Source organism: Varanus komodoensis, unplaced genomic scaffold (genome assembly GCF_004798865.1).
Source record: "Varanus komodoensis strain SLA01 unplaced genomic scaffold, ASM479886v1 scaffold85, whole genome shotgun sequence".
Taxonomy (NCBI): domain Eukaryota; kingdom Metazoa; phylum Chordata; class Lepidosauria; order Squamata; family Varanidae; genus Varanus; species Varanus komodoensis.
In genome coordinates this window covers 432,193-452,618 of record NW_025336543.1, presented here as the reverse complement: position 1 = coordinate 452,618, position 20,426 = coordinate 432,193, and the positions used below count along the sequence as shown (strand labels likewise).

General features: G+C 40.2%; 1 protein-coding gene across 26 annotated transcripts in view; it reads left to right on the top strand.

Annotated features, from left to right (window-relative positions):
• CACNA1C (calcium voltage-gated channel subunit alpha1 C) overlaps nt 1-20,426 on the top strand; it is a 536,805-nt gene that overhangs the window by 413,030 nt on the left and 103,349 nt on the right. For all 26 annotated transcript variants that reach the window (XM_044416974.1, XM_044416973.1, XM_044416952.1 and 23 more), the window contains 6 exons: nt 1,695-1,902; nt 2,844-2,964; nt 6,001-6,115; nt 7,130-7,250; nt 7,360-7,429; nt 16,589-16,721. In XM_044416974.1, the coding sequence (XP_044272909.1) occupies nt 1,695-1,902; nt 2,844-2,964; nt 6,001-6,115; nt 7,130-7,250; nt 7,360-7,429; nt 16,589-16,721 (768 nt within the window). The remainder of the gene's footprint in view (nt 1-1,694; nt 1,903-2,843; nt 2,965-6,000; nt 6,116-7,129; nt 7,251-7,359; nt 7,430-16,588; nt 16,722-20,426) is intronic.

Sequence of the window (20,426 nt, the reverse complement as noted above, 5' to 3'; positions counted from 1 at the left end):
TATTGAGTTGTGTGAAGCAAAAGCAGCTCATATCAATAAACACGAAAGAAAGAGGTCCCACCATCAGGACTTCAGACTGATAAGACAAGTAAGGGAAAAAGAAGAGGAAAGAGGGTTTTTTTCACAAGACCAAAGGAACGGTGAACTTTAAATGAGCATTTATATGTACATCAGGCCAGCCTGTTCTTCCCTTGCTAGTGTTTTTGTTTGAATCACTATTTGGCTAACGGATAGGGCCAGAATGTTCTTTCCCCTTACTACTGTAGTCCTAAGGCTACTGGCAGATAGAACTGATTTTTTTTCCTGACAGGGATAGGGAAAGTGGATTCCTTGCAACTACATGTTCTCTAGCCAGCAAATGAGCCAAATTTACTCGCCTCTTGACTTGATGTTATTTCTGGGAAGCAGGGAATACAGCCTCCCAGTCGTCCTCTGTTTTCTGGCTGATTACAGAAACCAGTGTGTGCTTCCCTTCTGCTCTCCAGTCCTAGGGGAATTGTCAGCTGCATATTCAAGTGGGCAGTGCTTCCTGTCTTCCCAGTAATTTGAGGTACACTGCCAGAAAGTAGGAAGGATCTGTGATGTTCCTGTATTCCAGTGCTGAATGCCATGTACACTGCTAGAATATATGAGATTTGTGCATTGATAAGGCAGCTGATGGTATTTCTACTGGGTCATACCAGGAATATATGAAAATATGGATTTGTTTCTGCTACTTCTTCTGGAGCTGCATGTGAAGGCCATTATGTGTCCTCTCATCCCACATGCATCCTGCTCACTATCCAAAACTCAGGAATGGGGATGCAGGAATGACTTTTTTAAGAGTGATACCAGATTTGGGCACTTGCCCACTGTTGAACATGTCGGTTTTTAGGCACCACATTAAGATTTTCTCTTTACCCAGACTTTTAATGAACATTAATTGGAGAATTTTTAGCTGTCTCCTGTTGGAGTTTATTGTGCTGTTTTATCCTGCTATTGTACTGCAGTTTTATTACTGACTTTAGGATTTTTATGGATGTATACACTTTGTATAGTTTTCATTGTTAGATACCCTGCAAATTTTACCTGAATGGTGAAATATACTGAAAGTTTGAGGGAGGGGAGTTATATATAATATAAAAGAAAGTTTGTCCCAGTATAAACATTAAGGTGGTTCCATTTCAGTTTCCCAGAAAACAAGAAGCCTGAGCCCCTCAATGCAAGGAGCAGACACAAACCAGATTTAAACCAATCTGTTTTTGATTCCAAACTGTTGTCCCATCTGTTCTTGTCAGTTCTTACTGAGCCATTCTCTGGGGTGATGTATTTTGGCATCCTTTGAACAGCTGTGAGTGTTGTAATGAGGTTGGCTAGAGTATAACTCATTGAAGCAGCACCTACTAATCACTGCATATTGATAAGTGGTATGCGTTGTTGTTGTTGTTGTTGTTGTTTGAAGTAATCTTCCAGGCATGCAAGCTGCAGAACTGGAGGAGGACTTGTGTGTTTTGTGTGGTTGTAAAAATGCTCATTAACTGCCATAGGTCCAATTATCTTAGGGAAGTATGTGACTGATTCATTTCTTGGCAGGCTGTGTGGAAAATGCATGCTTACAAACATTGGGTAGCCTGCCTGAAAGTGACACCTGACACAGGTGAAAAGCATCTGCTTTGGACAGAGGAAATGTAAGCCTCTCTCTTTTGGCTCCCTAGGTACTGGAACTCATTGAGTAATTTGGTGGCTTCCCTGCTCAACTCTGTGCGCTCCATTGCCTCCCTGCTGCTGCTGCTCTTCCTCTTCATCATCATCTTCTCCCTCCTAGGAATGCAGCTATTTGGGGGCAAGTTTAACTTTGATGAGATGCAAACCAGGAGAAGCACATTTGACAACTTTCCTCAATCACTGCTCACTGTGTTTCAGGTATGTGTTTCCACTTATTTAAAAGATAATAAGATTTGATAACCCTGTAACACAATCCATGGTGCTCTTATGCCAATTGAAAACGACACTGAACTTAATCAAAATTAAAATGCATTGAAAATTAATTAGTTTTTTGAAAAAATATTTCCGTGTTTTCTAAAAGCAGGCAAAGAGAGACCAAGGTGGGTCTGTCACCTTCTCACCTTTGAGAAGACCCTATTCCTTATTGCTCTTGGCACCTTTAGTTGAGCTTCCTCTGGAAATTTTGATGGAGGGGAAAGCCCATATAGGAAGAAGTTCCCTTGCGAGTGCTACACCAGAATATAGCTTTTACTAATCAGTAGGAGAGTTTTTGCTTTCAGGATATATACAACTATTGTAGAGCTTTTTTATAGGTGTTGCAGAAAATTCACTCTGAATGCCATGCATCATACTGAGAATACCAGAGGCACTCATATTCACATAGCAGCATTTTCCCACTCCCCATCAGTGTTTAGACTGCCCTCTAAAAGAGTGCTTGGGTGCTTCATTTGAAGTAATAATGCTGCTATTGTGCATTTTCTACCCAGCATTCCTTCACAGCTCACAATGATAATCCCAAATATTAACCTTTAAATCCTTCTTTCATTTATGTTCCCAACCAAATTTTTAAAAAGTCCCTAGTGTGTGATATCTATGTCACAAAATGTCACTTAATGCATAAAGACAGACTACTGTGCAGAACATATGGCCTAAGCTGATGGGTGATCATCCAAGCTCCTTCCCATCCATGTCCTACAGTGTGAATGGGGATAGCAGTAAGTGCCTTACGCCCCTAGTAATTGGGAGGGTTTCTTTATGACAGAAGAGGATCATGTACTTTCTTGTAACAAGCTTTTTTGCAGGTTTTCAGCATACTTTCTAACACTGTTTCCCCCCATTGGGGGGAATGTGTCATTTAGATCCTGACTGGGGAGGACTGGAATTCAGTGATGTATGATGGGATCATGGCTTATGGCGGCCCCTCTTTTCCAGGAATGTTGGTCTGTATTTACTTCATCATCCTCTTCATCTGTGGAAACTGTATCCTTTGCTGCTCTCTTAGTTTTCTTTGGCAGCTTGGCTGAACTGTGGTATTTATTTATTAAAAACATTAGTGCGCCACCCAATTGTGCCATAGCACCCTCTGGGCAGCTCACAACGCAAGATAAAAACACAATAGAACACAATAAAACCCATAACATATTATACATTAAAAACAACAATAAAACTCAGTAAAACATACAAGAAAAGGTCTATGGCAATTAGTTATTAAAATGTTTTTTTTTAAAGGAAGGTCTTCGCCTGGTGCTGAAAAGAAAGTAAGAAGGGCACCAGGCAAATCTCCTTGGGGAGAGCTTAGAGAATGTGTTTGAAGAAATTATTTTTAAGTGACAAAGAAGCTGTGGTAGGCTAAAAATGGCTTGCAGTAATGGCAGAGAGCAGCAGAACTCCTTGCTGTTCCCAAAATATCACCTGCAAATACCCACAGGAGGACTAGGGACGTGAAGGGAAGGGACCACCACCCATAATCTCTTAGCATCTGATGGTAAAACATCTAGAAGGTACCAAATTGCCTATTCCTTCAGGCAGCATCAGTAGTTGCTGTAGTTGGGCACCTGATGAGATCAGTGCCTGAACATTTCCCACCTGGGCTCCCTGCCCTCTCTTGCTCTTCCTTATGCTGGCCCAGCTGCTATTTTCTTCTGGCTGAGAAGGAAAGTAAGCAATAAGAGATGAAAAGTAGTAGGTATTGCTTGCTTGTCCTCTCCTCCTGGGTGTTGGAGTGGAGAGTGGGCCCAGTCCCTGCCAGTATCCAGAGGGTGAGGTGAATATGTGGCAGCAAGTCCTGCTCTCTCTTGCTTTTTCTGCTGAAGGAGGATGAATGAGGGCCATGTGCTACCTTAAAAACTAGTATATTTGTTATGACATAAGTTGTTGGGAGTGAGAAGGATGGCTGCTTTGGGCACTTGTTCTCAAGGACTACTGGCTGGATTTCATAAATATTGGAATTAGAATGTGAGGCAGATCAAAGGGGTGCTGGAAAGCATAGGCCATGCTGAGATATTTAGAGGAAGGAGATGGATGCACTTATCTCAAGACCAAATGCCTCAGAAGGGGAGGCAATTCCTGGGAATGACCAAGATACATAGCTGCCAAGAGGGGAATTGGAGGAGGGGCGTTTTTCAGATCCCTGGCTCTTCACCCCAAGACAGCAGAGGGGGCAGCCGAATTAGAGGATTGGTGCACAATGGGGAAGCAACTTGACTTTCAGATGGCTGCTTCCAAAGGGATGGGGCCCAGGCATGTTCATAAGGAGAGTTCCTGGAGGTGAATCCTAGATTAGGTTCAACAAACCATTCTGTGCATGCTCAGAGATTCATTCTGGGTGTTTTGTGCTTTGGGTGTCAACAAAAAATGCTTTGCAAAGGAAAATTGTACTGTGACTTTTGAATGCTTGAAAGAGGAACATTGTCTTGCAACATAAGCTTTCTTAAGCTGGAGCCCACTGTATCAGGTACTGAATACAGGGATCAGTAAGCTGTCTCTGCTTAATGTCTTTCATGTTTCCATTTTTCTTTCATTCATAAATCCATTCAATCCCATTTTTGTATAAATGATTAGATTTAAAAAAATCTGCACAGAAGTCATATTTTAATTCATATTTTAATTTGTATTTTGACATTTTGCTTCATTAAACTCATTCATTTCTCAAAATATTTTATCCTAAGCTGTGCTTTTTATATACATCATAGTTGTTTGTAGGTTTGCCATTGTGTGGACAGAATGTTGAACTGGAGAGAACATTGGTCTGATCCAGCATGGCTTATCTTATGCTCTTTTTTGCAGAATCGTATATATTCAAAATCTGGAGCTGACACTTAATTATTAAGATCCTGGTACTTCGTAACTTAAACTTAGTGATGCCTATCTTTCAAAGTGAAGATATACTTCTGCCAGTAGTGTGCTTAAATTCACTTTATTCATTTGAGAAATATCTCTAAGCACCATTATACCAAAATAATTTATCACTCTGCAAATTGCAAGCAGTTATTTCCTACATTTACTTTTGCACCAAAACACATTGTATCAGTTACCTGTTTGGAATAATAAGAGTTTCAACCCCAGTCTCACTCAGAAACAGTCCTGCAGTGGAGCCCTAGGAACAGCAGCCTCCAGCACTTCTGCTGCCTTCCTCTGTTGTGAAGGTATGTTTCTGGACCTTGGGGAAGGGAAACCAGTGACAGTTCACACAATCAAGTCAGAGTGGTTTTCTTCCTGCTCACAGTTCTTTGTTGGCAGACCTGCTCATCTTGATCCTACTGCAGGTGTCTGATTAGGGCTAAGCACTAATATGGGAACCCCTGCATAAAAGCTCAAAGCACTGCTATGAAGAAAGCATGAAAAAGTGGCAGAATAGGATGGAGTTAAGATATTCCAATTAAAATTAGCTAAAGCTGCCTTTTGTTGCATATTCTTCAGATTCTTGTGATCATTTTGATTGGAAGTTGCTCATCTTTACTTAAATATTGGTATTGGAAACTACCTTTTTGTAAAATTGTTACCACTACTATTCTTGGTGAAATAGGTCAGATAATCAAAGCATTGGTCTATCCAATATTTATTAATTTTATATCTCATTTTCACTAACATTCAGAATGACAAACTATAAAAGGCCAATAGAGAATTCATTAAAACAAACATACCAAACAATAAAATAAAACTCTAAATAATATTCAAAATTCAGTGCACCAAAACTATCCACCTGGACTAATTCACTGCATCTCCTAGAAAGCTTGTCTAAAGTGGCCTTCTTAAAAGCATGCTGTGATGGATTCAGATGGTCTTGAATTGAGAAGGCCGTATTCCATCCCTTCAACAGATTTTAATCTGTAAATGAGAGGATTCTTAACATGGCTTTCCCAATAAACTTTAGTGGGTAGGTCAGACTTGCAGAGAGAAAGGCGCACTCTCAGATATGATTGATCCAAACTGCTTAGTACGTTTGAGATCCCATACCCACAGGGCATTGTTCCATGCTGTTTAATACATGTTTTCTTTAAAGAAGTACACAAACAGATATCCTGCTGAATGTGTTTTTGGCCATTGCGGTGGACAACCTTGCTGATGCTGAGAGCTTGACATCTGCTCAGAAAGAGGAAGAAGAAGAAAAAGAAAGGAAAAAACTAGCTAGGTAGCACCTTTGTCTCTTGTTTATATTAAAAGAAATGTTCTCATGTTGATTCTCGAGAATAAGCAGCTTTTTTAAACTACAACACCCAGTTAGATGTTGCAACACCCAGGTTGTATCCTATGATGTTTTCGGGGGAAAGCAGGCATCTTTCCTCTGGAATATGCTTTGTTTATGCCAGCACCCACCCAGTCAAATGTAGTGAACCATGTGGCCTCATTAGGGCCCAGCACTCTGTGTGCTTGGACTGTGAACATCAGATCAAAAATCCTCTATTTCACTGTGTTTGACCAAAACAGTTTTGGTGGTTATCTTTTAATGGGCCAACATGCTTTGGCCTAAAAATGTGCAAGGATATCAAATCTTTCACCAGATAGCAAAGCCTCTATAATACGCGTAGGTGTTTGTGTTTGAATAAGGAAGTTTGATAGTCGCTATTTTGAGTTTGGATCAAAAAAAATAACTGAAGGAAATTAATGGAAGAAGCGTTCTCCTCCTTCCCATGCAGGCACCATAGACCCCTGAAAAACCTCTCTGGAGCCCTCTTAACAATGTGGAATGGGTCATGGGAGGCTTCATGAGAGAGGACTGGAAAAATATGAAAGACAGCAGTGCTACATCATGAGTAAAGAATCCAAAATCTAGACTGTGTGGCCATGAGATTTGTGATATAGGCTCAGTCTCAAAATGGCAATGGCATACTGAAAGGAACAAGTCACTGGTAGGTGTTGCAGATACTGGAATATGCCTCGCATTCTGAGACAAAGAAGCAATACCTGACTGTCATCTGTGAAAATATCAAGACCAGCTGTTACTCAGATGTGTCTCTTGCCCTAGCCAAAGCATGGATTTCTGGTTTTGGAGGAGGGTAAAGAAAGGAACTGTCTTGGCTCTTGGGCCAAAAACAAATACCAAGTGCTTGGTGACACAATGGGCCATTGCTCTGAATAGCTTGTCATAACAGAATGTTCTATATTTCACAAACACTTGCCTTTTCCATCTCTGCTGCAATATTAGAACTGCTAGTCCTGAAAAGAAGCAAGAGCCAGAGAAGCCAGCTGTGGAGGGGGAGACCAAGGAGGAGAAAATTGAGCTGAAATCAATCACTGCAGATGGGGAGTCTCCACCTTCTAATAAGGTCTGTTGTCTGCTGCCACCCAGCTTGCTTTGTGCTAATCATCTTTATGAATTAATAAAAGAATGGCTAAGGCATGCTCTGTTACGGATTTTTTCTTTCTTTCTGCCAGAGCAATATAGACGAATATCAGCTTAATGAAAATGAAGAAAAAAATCCCTATCCTACTACTGAAACACCAGGTAATTCTACCCATGTTTTGTTCTGTTTTTTGTTACTAGCCCAAGAAACTGCAGCTCACATGCCTGCAGGCGTTCCTTCTGGATTACAGAGAGATCTGTATCATCCACTAAAAGGTCATTGGTTGATATTCTGATACAGTGGAATAATTTCTTTAACTGTACTGGAAATCTTGCTTGGCAGAGCACTGGCAAATATTTTGATGTTACAAAATAATAGATATTGTATTATGCTGCATTATATTTCTTATATAGTCACAGCTGTATGCAATCACTGTGGTGTCTCAAGTTCTACAGCATGAATAAACTGCAAATTAAGCAGATTTGCATTTATATCTTTGCTCTGCATAATGTTTCTGTTTCTGCAAGACAGGGGAGTGGAAAAGGATCTATTCAGAGTAGTCTTCACCCATATAGGGCCCTCCAGATATATTTGTCAGTAAGCCCTGCAATTCATGACTATCGGACATGCTGTGGGAAGGCTAACAGCTCCACCTCCTTTGGCATCAGAGATTTCACCATGCTTTCCCCCATAATTTCAACTGGAACTTTATATTTGCAGTCATTTCTCATTTTCAAATGATGTGTTGAATTCAGAACATTAACCACTTTTCAAAGGTTTTGTTGTGAACACAGAAGATGGTTTTCTTTACTGAGATCAGTTTTGCCAGTTTGAGATATACAATGTGTGCTGCTTTTGTTCCATTTTAAGAAACTTGAGGATCTGTTTGCACATCTATTGGATTAGTGGGAAGCACATTTAAATTGCTTCATACATAACAGTTCCCAGTCTTTTGTGAGGCGGTTGTGCCTGTGCCTGCTATTGCTCACCGAATGTGGTTTTTAGCATTTTGAAGCACTGTCTCATACTTTCTCATGTAGAAAATCAACCTTTAGTGTACTACTGCTTTCATGTAGCCATTATAAACAAGAGTTTTCATGCATCCGGGTGGGTGTAAGAATAAATCCTGGATCAATATGCTCCAGTAGATAAAGAATTGGACTTAGAAGCAAATTTCTGTTCCATCATGAACTTGTTTAGTACCAGTGGATGTGTCATTAGCTCTCTGTTTCAGTTCTCCATCTACATCTATCAATGAGGTTAAGGGTGACCAGCTTCAATATATGTGAATTATATGGACATGATAAGTCTCTTTGAATATTAAAATACCTATGGAGAGTATGAAGAGTAACTAAAACATCTCTTATGTTTGTCTCTCCCTGTAAATGACTATCAAAAGGCCAAACTAAATATTACATGTGGTTCTGTGTTACTTTCCTCAATCTCTCTCTCTCTCCCTCTCTCTCTCTCTCTCTCTCTCTCTCTCTCTCTCTCTCTCTCTTATCCCCCACTCCCACTTCTTTTATCTTTTGCTTGGAGAAACTTCTTAAACCTTTCTCCTTTGGTTATCCTCCTGCTAAAATTATCTTCTAAAGCTGGTGCTTCATCCACAAGAAGAAATAACAGGTGATCTGAGCTGAATAGTGAATGGAGGAGAAAGTGTTAAATGCCCACCCTTCCACTCCCCAGCCTGCTAAGGCTGCTTTTGATTTAAAAATAATGATAAAGAGAAATAAAAAGATTCCATATATTATTGACCCTAAGGCATTTGCTGCTCAGAAACAATATCTGTGGATTTGCCTTGTACATTTTTATTATCACCACATTACATTCATATCCTGCCTTTTCCCCTTTTGAGAAGAACCCAAGGCAGCTTACACAGTCACCATTCTCTTCATTTTATTGTACAAGTAAACTTTCCAATTATTTCTTTTTTTCCCTATCTACTTATCAGCTGCTCAGTGATCATTGAACATGATGGGCTCGTTGTCCTTATTTGCAGCCTGAGGTGCTGCAAATGTGGGCAATGTGTTCCCATCCCATCCATCTGAAACAGAAGTGGACTTTAGACCACTTCTTGTATACTGTCTGTGGCAGATGCTCTTCTTGTTCCAGACTTTTGCTACATCCAGGTAGCATCGTGCACCAGCTCTTCCAAAGCCATTTGGCTTGAGGCTTAATTTCTTACTGCCTGGGATTCTTCCCCAAATAGTACTAGCACATGTTCCAGAAATCCCCTATCCTTACCTAGTCTCTGAAAATTGTCCATTGTAATCTGCTGCTTGGAGAAGCCTGATTTTCCTCTTCAAATGCCTTTATCAGTATGCCCAACACAGTGGATGAAGGACTAAAATTGATTTTTTTTTTGTTGGAGTTATGGATATCAGAAGCTTTTTCTCCAAGGACTTTATCTGAGTTTCTGTAGTCAATGGAAATCCTTACAAGTGGATGAACAAGAACACTGGGTTTGCACAGTATGGCAACTGAATATAGGTCACTTCCTGCTGGGTGGTTTATTTTTCACAAACAAGGCACCCTGACAACCCATGACTTGTTCTAGGGGCTCTCTTACCCATGATAGATTGGTGTGTTGTCTGAACCCAAGAGAATAATTTCATCATAAGTTGTTGAAAAACACCACCGAATCATTGGGCTAGAGTGGCCAAAAAGCTGCTGGTTTCCAAAGGAACTGCCTCAACCCTCCCTCTTTTCTCAGCAGTCTCTTCTCCCAATTCTCACAGTCTTTTGCCCCTTCACTTGTTAGCAAAATATTTGTTCTTTGTTGTGGACTCTGTGCATCACACATGCTGTGCCTGCGCAGTACCTGTATTTGGGAAGATTCCCTCAGCTAGTAACAGTTTTTGGCGGGAACTCCACTCCCCCACCTCCTCATATAAATGGGCAGAGTCCCTGCCCTCTTGCCAGTCCATTTTTGACTGTCATTGTCCTTGTGAGCCAACTGCGTGTAATCGGCATGGCAAGCTTGAAGGAACTTGTTATTCTGCCAGCTTCAGCTTGCCTTAAAATTGTCCTTCCTCTGCTCCCCTACTGTAATGTTTGCCCAAGGGATTTTCTTGAGGCAAAATCCTGTATCTTATTGGAAAGGAGAAACTTGTGCAGTTGTTTGATACTTCATAATGTACAATCACTTCACACAGTGTTGTTTCTAAAATTGTGTAACAGGTGCTGATATTAGAACCACTCCCTTTCTGGTGAAGTGCTCCCACTGATTCCTCCTAGCCACTGGAGCCCTAATCTGGCCCTCCCCATAATGTATCTGCAGTTGTAGTGGTTATACCACCGGTAATGGGTTTCCCTTGAACCACACAGAGTCTGGTACTGTCCTGTGAAGGACATATCCCTCCCAAACTCTCTGCAAGGTAGACAGAGTACACTTTACCAATAGGCTGCCACCACCCCTTAATCATCCCCTGCAGCTCAAGGAAGGGGACTTTGGGCCTCATGGATTTGTTGGAGAAAACTGAAACAAGGATGCTAGCCATGCTTCTCTGTTATAGGGTCCCCAATCTGAAACATGCCACTCTTTTAGTCTGAGGCACTGGTATTAGCACTGAATTGGCTTTAAATAAACTGTACTCACCTAAAGTGGATAAAAGATTTATTCAAGAGTTTAAAAAAAGAATAACAGAGGGGAAGAGGAAGGGGAGAGAGGATAAGAAATACAAGATAGTTTACATACTCCTTTGTTATACCACAGTTTTTAAAAGGGTTAGCTTAACCACCCAGCACCTTACTCAAGCAAGAGATTTCTCCTTGAACAGCTATCCCGTTAAGTTTTGTCAGCCTACACACCACTGTCAGTTGGTCTCACTGGAAAAAGACACAATGCAGTCCAATCTGGGGCAGTCTTTTACAGTCTTTCCATAGTAACTGGGCAGAGTTTCCTTAGCCGTCTTGGGGCAAGGGCAACCTCCCACAGCCCTTGCAACTAGAATTATTAGAGTCAATTTAAGCTGGCAGGTCCTATGACCTTGAGGAACACCAACCTGATAAGAAAGTGGTAAATTATCTCAGCTTATTCAAACCATCCCAAGATCAGAGACCCAGGAAGGAAAAAGCCTTTCACAGATTAATCTCTCCCTGCCTGCAGGCTGGATTTCTTCACACAGTACATGAAAGGCTGCCAGTCTTCAGACTGTGACTTGTCCTTCCTGATTCGAGGCACATCAAGAAATGCTGAGCTTTATACCAGAGGGGCCATTGTGTCCATTATGTCAAAGCCATGCAGGGTCCCATCAGCTACATGTAGTTGATTTGCCAACTTCGTGTTCCTACAGGGGATGATGGAACCCTGTTCCTTCTGCTGTCAGAAAAGAAACCAGGCTCAGATACTCATCCTAAACTAAGGGTGAGCGCAAAATGTTTGGAGTAATTCCTCAAGGGAAATTAAATTAGAGCTGGAATTCTCTGGGGGAGGTAAAGAGATCTGCTCTCAATGCATCAGGTCTCTTCTACATCTCTCTGTAGAAGAGCAACAGCAGTGAGTGCAGCCCAGTATTGTGGATCTTATGCTTATTAGGCACTCCCTGACTACTACTGGTGAATCACTGGAAGAATTGAGAAGTGAACTTCAGGGAACACTTCTATCTGAACTGTTGCAGATGAAGGCAGGGGCATGGTCATGGCCACCCATCACTGGTCTCAGTCTGTTCAGAGTTTTACATGCCAAGAACTAAACCTTGGCTAATAAGTAGTTAGCACAGTTGCTTCAGTGGTATAATATGTGTATGGCAAGGCACGTCACTCAGCATTCCTGCCACTGCATTCTGCACCAACTGAAGTTTGTGGACCATGCACTTTATTTAGCTTAAAGGTAGTGCTACATAAAGCTCATTACAGTCATCCAAATGTGAGGTTCTCCATGCATGGACTAATTTTGTAGTTGCTTTATTTATTTATGTAAAACATTTTTATCCTGTCCTTTGCAACAGCCTCAGGACAGCTTGCAAAAGGTTAAAATAGTAATATAAAATACAATTAAAATATTCAATAATAACAACAGTTCAAAAGTAAAGGAGAGGAAAGGGGGGAAAAGAAAGAAGAGAAAGAAAACTTCCATGCATGAGTCTGGCTTCTCCCCAGTGTGGGTTCCTTGATGTTGATGATACTGTTCTATTTGCATCCTGCCCTGGGGAATCTTATTCTTAAAGGCAGGATATAAATAATTAAGTAGAGAATGTGTTCAAACTTAGACTATCTATGGTAGCTCAACAGATAACGGAATTGTTTGCTTACTCTCTGCTGGACTTTGGCACCCCTACTACAGATGTCCTGAAGGATGGTACTGACACTTATCCATTTAGCAGTGGCTGGGGGAGCTATAAAGGGGCTATAAAGACTTCCATGTAATTTAATCAAGCTCCTGACTCTGGCTTCTCAGCCTAAGCAACTCAAGCTAATGTATAGCTGGAACTGCTCTTAGAAAGCCCATTTGTGTTTCCACCCATCTATATGACTGCCTGTCTGTTTCTAGGCCCAACAATCTACCTTGTCAGTACAGGCTTGCCTCTAGACTACCAGCCCTGACATAAAGTTCTAACCTTGCCTGCATTTGGTCACCCTGATTAAGTGGGATGTATATTTGTTTAGCCACCTATATTTATGGCAACTACTCTCTGGAGTAGCCACAGCTTAGCCACAGCTAAGTTCTGCATAGTATCTGCAGCTTGCTTGTAAATTTCTCCCTTTACAAATTAGCAGCAGCGCCTTTTCAATTTCCAATACTGGGATGAGGCTGAGCAAATCTAGACCCGTTATGTGTTCCACTCAGTATTTTTTAAGTCTGTCTTGCCCCAGTTTTCTCCTTAATCTTCAGACACACACACACTCCTACACCTACCTTTGATTTCTCCTGTTCAAAATGCAGTGCTGCTACAAGCTTCCCCCCAGTGGCAATCCCTCCAGGCACTCATTATGTAACTCTTCCTTGCCTCTTGGAACCATCACTAAAGAGATTGATTATTCTGACAAGCTTCCGATCAGTGGGAGAATCATGGTGGTGATGATGGCAGGGTGGCCGGGTGGTGGCAGTGGTGGTGATAGGGTTCTATTCATTGAGGACAGGATGATAATTTTGCAGTCTGCTTAAAGGCAGCCCAAAAAGTGTAGCCTTTTAAAGTCTATCACATGAGTGTGAGAGCAAGAAACGATACAACTATCTAGAAGACAGATTTGGAGCAAAAGTATATATTTAAAAGCCCAGAAACATGGTAATCATCATTAGTCAAATTCACTGAACTTTTACGTTGCAAAGTACTTCAGTCTTTACCTTGTTCACCTTTATTTGCAGAAGGCAATTATAATTTCTATTATGCATACAGGGATCATGAGAAATAGGACCCTTGTGGGTGAACAGGGATTAAATTTAGCTTTTCAAAGAACTCCTGTGTTTTTATTCTGTTAATAAATTAAAATATTTATGGAGCCCAATTTGGTCATCAGGTCTTCAAAGTGGAGTACAGAATATTCAAATAATAGCAAACATTAAGAACAGAATGTTAAAATCCTCTAAAAGAACAGAGTAAAGTTAGCTATCAGCCTGTACAGGCCAACAAACACAGAGTGGAACTGAAATGTACTTTCCACCTGCCAGAAGTGAAGCAATGAATGGGCTAATCCAATCATGCTAAAGAGGAAGTTCCATAATTGGCATGCTGCCACAGAAAAGCCCCTGTCCCACATTTCCACTATGTTCTGTTGCTGATGGGACACATAACAGAGCCCCATACAAAGTTTGCAGCTATGGACAGGTTCATTCAGAGAGAAGCATTCAAATAGCCCCAAGTCACTGGGACTTTATAGCTAAGAACCAGTATCTTAAATTGGGCCTGGAAACAATCTGAAAACCAGTACTGCCAATGTCGGACCAATCTAATATGGTCTACAAAATGCACATCAGAAAACATTTTTGCTGGTTTTTTGACATGTGCTGCCATTTTCAACGCTCTTCAAAAGCAGACCCACATACAACAAACTGCAATAATCTCAAATGGAAAGTGATTAGGGCATGCATCACTGTGGCAAGCAAGGGCTTATTTATCTAAGTGACAGTTTCTTCCAGGAGTGTTTAATGTGCCAGCACCATAAAAAGGAGGAGAAATTCTGAAAGACAGAGGTACTAGTTAGCAGGGGCTCTAAAGCAACCATCCATCTTTTGGAATATGTCACCTGTGCAGCTAGTCCTTTTTCTGCAAAATATCCTACTAGGGAACAACACAGACAATGTCACACCCCAAGTGTGGCATAAAATGATTCTGTATCTGGAAGTAGTCTTATATTTCTGGGTAAGCAAAGGGCCTTACAAAGAGCTCCACTGTACATTGCTTATTTGATTCCATGTAAGTCACCTGCAGTCCCCATATTTGGATCTGTGGTCAGCAAGGGCGGGTTATTTTTGCCTTTCCTCTTAGGCTCATTTACATGAGATACTGTGCTTTGTGCATAGTTGCTTGTTTCCGTTCTTTCTTTGGGACTAATATGGACAATGGAACTGATCTGTGAAAGGATCCTGCTATAGGATAAGGGGTTGAATTTGATTATTTTCTAGTCCCTTTCTCTCCCATAAATCTGTGTTACTAACACACACTAGCATCCTGTCCACTGTGCATGAAGTGTCTGAGTGTTTTCAAGGAGATGTGTTTAAGCACTTAGCAAAGCTCTCTGAGCTTAATTTGAGGTTATTTTTTAGTGAAGGGAGGTAGGAGGATATGAAATCCACCCCTTTGCATTAGCACTATGCATTTAAAAGTTTGCCTTACTCCTTCTGCGCAATTGCTATGCAATTTAGATTCAGAAGATGACCTGGTTCATCCACATCCAACTTTGAATGACTTGTTTTTGAAGAAAGAAAGTAGATATGCACATATATGTTCCCCATAGAATTGATGAAGGAATTCAAAAATGCTTGGAGGTTGGTTGGTTGGTTGGATGACAATGTAGTCTGTTGAATTCAACCATTAATCTGTGTCATCATGCAGTATTTCTGTTTATCAAGCTAATTATTGGAGTGGTACCTGTGGAGTATATGTGTGGGTTTTTTTAAGTGCACAGTCACATTAGACTCCTGCTGGTGCTTGAAATACTCAAACTCTTATTTCAGATCTTGCCTATATACCCATAGGCCATCCAGGACCCCTTCTTGGCATTTCTTCCCTGAGGGGCTGTCACAGATCTCCATAGTGCCTGCAGCTCTCATTTTAAGAACTTGGTTCAAGAGATTTAGCCTTTAATTCTGCCTGCCTGCCTGCCTGAATTTTAAACAAGCAAGAAGTTGAAGAATCTATTTCCATCTGTTGCTAAGAAAAAAATGACAACCCCAGGGGTTAATCTGCACAATATTCCCTTGTCAAGAAAATACAACCCAGGTCAAAAGCAATAACCACAGAAGAAGAAGAAAGCAGTGGTTCACTTGCCTAGAAGATTCTTCCACAATCCATTATTTTTATGATGAAGGGGGATCTATAAATAATTTTAATAAATCACAAATAAGCATACCACACTAAGAAAAATATGCACAATATACAATAAGGAAAGGCAGAAAAATCCCAGTTCCCTAACAAATCTAAGATTGTAAAATTTATTTTTCATTAATGTGTCTATATGAAAAAATACTGAAAAGCCCAGCATTGTCTCTTATAACTGCCTGAGCTGTTACCAGCTTTTCTGAGATCCTTTTAATGCCGGGGTTGAAGTAGTACTCTGTACTGATGCCATCTTAACATGTGGGGAACCTAATTTCCAGTTCTAAAAATACAAACTCATTTGCACTCTTAAAAAACAAAAACAATCTGAAACTTTCAATGATTATTCTAAAGCAGGAATTTGAAAATAAGGACATGTGGTTTTCTTATATTCTGAATGCCTTTTTTGGTAGAAAGGCAGGGTACAAGTCTAATAAAGCAGTTGTAAGCTACTTTTGTATCCAGAAATTTTGACCTATAAACCTTATCCTCATCTTCCTCCAAAATGACACAACCACGAAGAGGCAGGTACACATACGTAGAAGTACATACACTCCCATGAACTTCAAATTTCAATGCAGCATTTAGGATCTTTGAAGCTTTTTATGCTAGGTTGGCTGAAACATGATCTTCACTATCTGCCATGTCTTGAGGGAATGGGCATCATTTTTGAACTGTGGTGGATTTCAGAGGAGCCCAATAGAGAAAGCAGACAATGTTCATTTCCTATTTATTTTACTACAGCATACTTCACCAGAGAGTTAGCCCTATCTGTGGGAAGCAATTTGGTAAGATGATTCTGATTTATCCATATTAACAACTAAATAATTTGTCTTCCAGGAGAAGAGGAGGAAGAAGAGCCCGAGATGCCAGTTGGGCCTCGTCCACGCCCAATGTCTGAACTGCACCTCAAGGAGAAAGCTGTACCTATGCCAGAAGCCAGCGCTTTTTTCATCTTCAGCCCTAGCAACAGGTATTTTGAGGTGGCTGTCTCATGGTGATAAAGCATAAGCTACTATGGAAGTCTGGAAAGCATGTGATTGTAGAGGCATGTCTTCTTCCATGCAGCCCACCTCAAAAAGTCCATGCTGTAAAGCTCCAAAGACTTTTTATAAGAGACAACAATATTTTGGAAAAAAGGAAGAGCAAAAAGCAAACTAGCTGGATAGCTGAACAAGTGTTCTGAGCAGAAAATATACTATAGTTTATATGCAGTGCCTCCCTGCTTTGGGAAAAGGAAACTATATTTAGGTTCAGCAAAATCTTTTTGACCCTTCTCGATAGGGCAATAAAGTTTAAAGCAACTGAAATATTGATTGTGCTAGACATGATAATCTAGCAACCAGAAACTGAATTCATAGGGAGAAATAGAGATCTCTAAGCTAACCATTTGAAAGAATGATGTATACCACAATCTAATCATATAGATTGATTGCATGAATGCTTGTGCACACCAATCTTGAGATCCTTGCTCTCCTCAGTTACAATTCTACATCCATTCAAGGTGAAGGGTTATGGCTTTCTTTCTAAATCAAGACACACTCTCTAGTGGCTCACAACACTACAATCAGGTCAAACAATTGGGGCCTTGGCATTAAAGGGAGAAGGGGATCAAATTGACAACCAGGGTACAAGTTCATGTTTATTTAGAACATTTCTACAGAGGTACTTAAAAGGCAAACCCTACAACAGCTATAATACAAAAATGCATTATTTATTTTAAAGAATTTTTACTTTGTCAGCTAAAGAGACTCATAATGTGGCTTACATAAGCTCAATATCAATGAAAGTTCTTGCTTTCAGTTTTACAATCTAAACACAAAACAAAAAAGAAATGAGGAATGAGGAATGCATACTCTCACACCATTTCCTAAAGTGAAAAATTAATCATTTATTATAAGAAGTGTAACTTAAAATCAATCTTTTGTGAAGGAAAGGATACAATTTGAAATCGGCTTACTGCTTTTGAAGGATTCTAGACATGATTCTGGTTCTCTTACCAGTTTCATCAATGGGAGAGAGAGGTATGGGCTGGCAGGGAAGGACTTTGGAGGACCCACTCAGTAGAAAGAGTTGGAGGGCTCCCAAATGCAGCAGGACTGGTTTACTACAGTTTAAAGTGAAGTAGCACACCATGACATCTAAATAATCCCCTTCCTTATTAAGATGGTTAGGGTTAAGAATTTAAAATTACCTGAGCTGCACTATTGGATATGGAGTGGGTGACAGAAAAGCCCAGACAATTGCCTCTACCTGTAGCCAGACCACAGTTCATACAGAGATGTTTGAGCTATCCACTGAAGAGTTGTTTGTAGCTCTTAATGTCTATTATCCATTATTTAATTTTGGAGAAATTGGACAGGGCAGTATGCAAAAGAGAGACCTAAATGAATAATGCAGAGGGGTACATATGGGCCCATTTCTCCAGACAGTGAAGATCAGCTAGGAGGCAATATTGCAGTAGTTGTTTAGAATAAATATCTCCCTTACCTGATACATTGTAAGGGATATGGGCTAATACCCAAATTTGCCAGCATGTGCCATGACTCACTGGTAGCACAACAGGGAATTGGTGGTTCAAAAAGCAACCAGAAGTGAGCAGAAAGACTCATTTCTAGAACAAGGTAGTTCAGTAATCCTTGCAAACTTTGGAACCACTATTTTTCTGTTGCATGAGCGGCGGATCCTGTTTGTGCAATGGAACAAGAGGGAGCATGGCAGTAGTACTAGACATTGTCCATATTCTTTTTTCTGTGTTTTGTAAACAGAAAAGTTTAGAAGTATCACAGAATCATAGAATGCCATGGATCATTATCATAGAGTGTTGTAGATCAGCTATCTGTTGATTCCCCTGATTGGTGTTCCATCTAGGCTACTTTTAGCTAGTTTGCTAATCAGGATATTGTGGGGCATGTTGGCTTTGCTGAAGTCAAGATAGATTATGTCCACAGCATTCTCACAATCCATTTGGGAGGCTACCCAATTAAAAAAATGAAATTAGATTAGTCTGGCAGGATTTGTTCTTGAGAAATTCATGTTGACTTCTGGTAATCACTGTGTTATTTTCAATGTGCTTTGAGACTTACTGCTTTATAATTTGCTCCAGAATTTTACCAGGGATTGATGTCAGACTGACTGGTCTATAGTTCCCAGGTTCTTATTTTTTCTTTCTTGAAGATGGGGACATCATTAGCCTTCTTTCATCATCTGGCACTTCTGTCTTCCATGAATTTTCAAAGATGATAAATAGTGGTTCTGAGAGATCTTCTGCTTGCTCTTATATGACTCTGAGATGAAGTTCATGGGGCCATGGATATTTGAATTAATTTAGCCCAATTAGAAGTTCCTTGACCATTTGCCTCTCAATCTTGGGCTGCCATTCTGCCCCTTCAGCTTGTACTACACCTTCATCAGGAAGGTTCTAGTACTTTTAGAAGACTGAGCCAAAGTAGGAATTGAACACTTCTGCCTTTCTTTTGTCATCTATTATCATTGTTCCTCCATGCTGCGTAATTGAACTCCCTTCTCTTCTGTCTGTCTTTTGCTCTGGATTTATTTGAAAAAGCTTTTTTTGTTGCTTTTAGCTCCCCTCGGTATCCTCAGATCATTCACTGCTTTAGCCTTCCTAATGTCACCTCTGCAGTTCCTTGGTAGCCTGGCCTTCCTTTTACCTCCTTCAGATTTGTTTCTTTTAGGTTTTTTTGAAGCCACATGGGTTTCCTCTGTGGTTTACTATTCTTTTTTCTTGTTGGAATTGTTGTTGAAGCATTTCTGTTTTTAAAGATATCCCATCCTTCTTGGGCGCCTTTTCTTTTTAGAGTGGCTTGCCATGGGACTTCATTTAACATCACTCTGAATTCACTAAAGTTGGCTTTTTCGAAATCCAGGGTACATGTTTGGTTACATTTACTTTTAGCTTCCTTTATTAATGAGAATTCAAGTAAGACAAGGTCACTTTCCCTCAGAGTTCCCGTAGCCATTACTTTGTCCAGTATGCCTTCCCTGTTGGTTAGGATCAGGTCGAGTAAAGCTATACCTCTCATTCCTACTTCTACTTTTTGCTGGAGGGATTTATTAGTGATACATGTTAGGAATCTGTTAAAGTGCCAGAGTTTGACTCCCAACAGATACAAGGGAAATTGAAGTCCCCTATAATGATGGCATCATGCCTCCTTGAAATAATGGCAATTTGTTTTTCAAAAGGTTCATCCTTTTAAATATCTTTATTACATCAGATAAGAAACAAAAACAAACAAATTTCCTAACATGCACAAAAATAAGTAAGAGGGAAAAAGAAAAACTTTTGAAAGTCCTTATCCTCTCCTTGACAGGGTGGACTTCAATACTATACTTCTTTTATTTCTTTTTCCATTTATATTAATCCAGATACACTCAATGGGATTATTGGTCTCTTATTCCTGTATTTCTTTGCAGAGAAATGTATCTTTAACATAAAGTACAACTCCACCTCCTATTCTGTTACTTCTGTTCTTTTTAAACAAGTTATATGCTGCAATTTTTGAATTCCATACATGGGAGTCATTCTACCAAGTTTCAGTTATGCCTATCAGGTCATATTTGCCCATATGTACTAAGAATTAAAGTTCATGTTGTTTGTTTCCCATACTTTGGGCATTGGGATATAGAATAAGGCTGCATTAATTATTCCCTGGCTGCT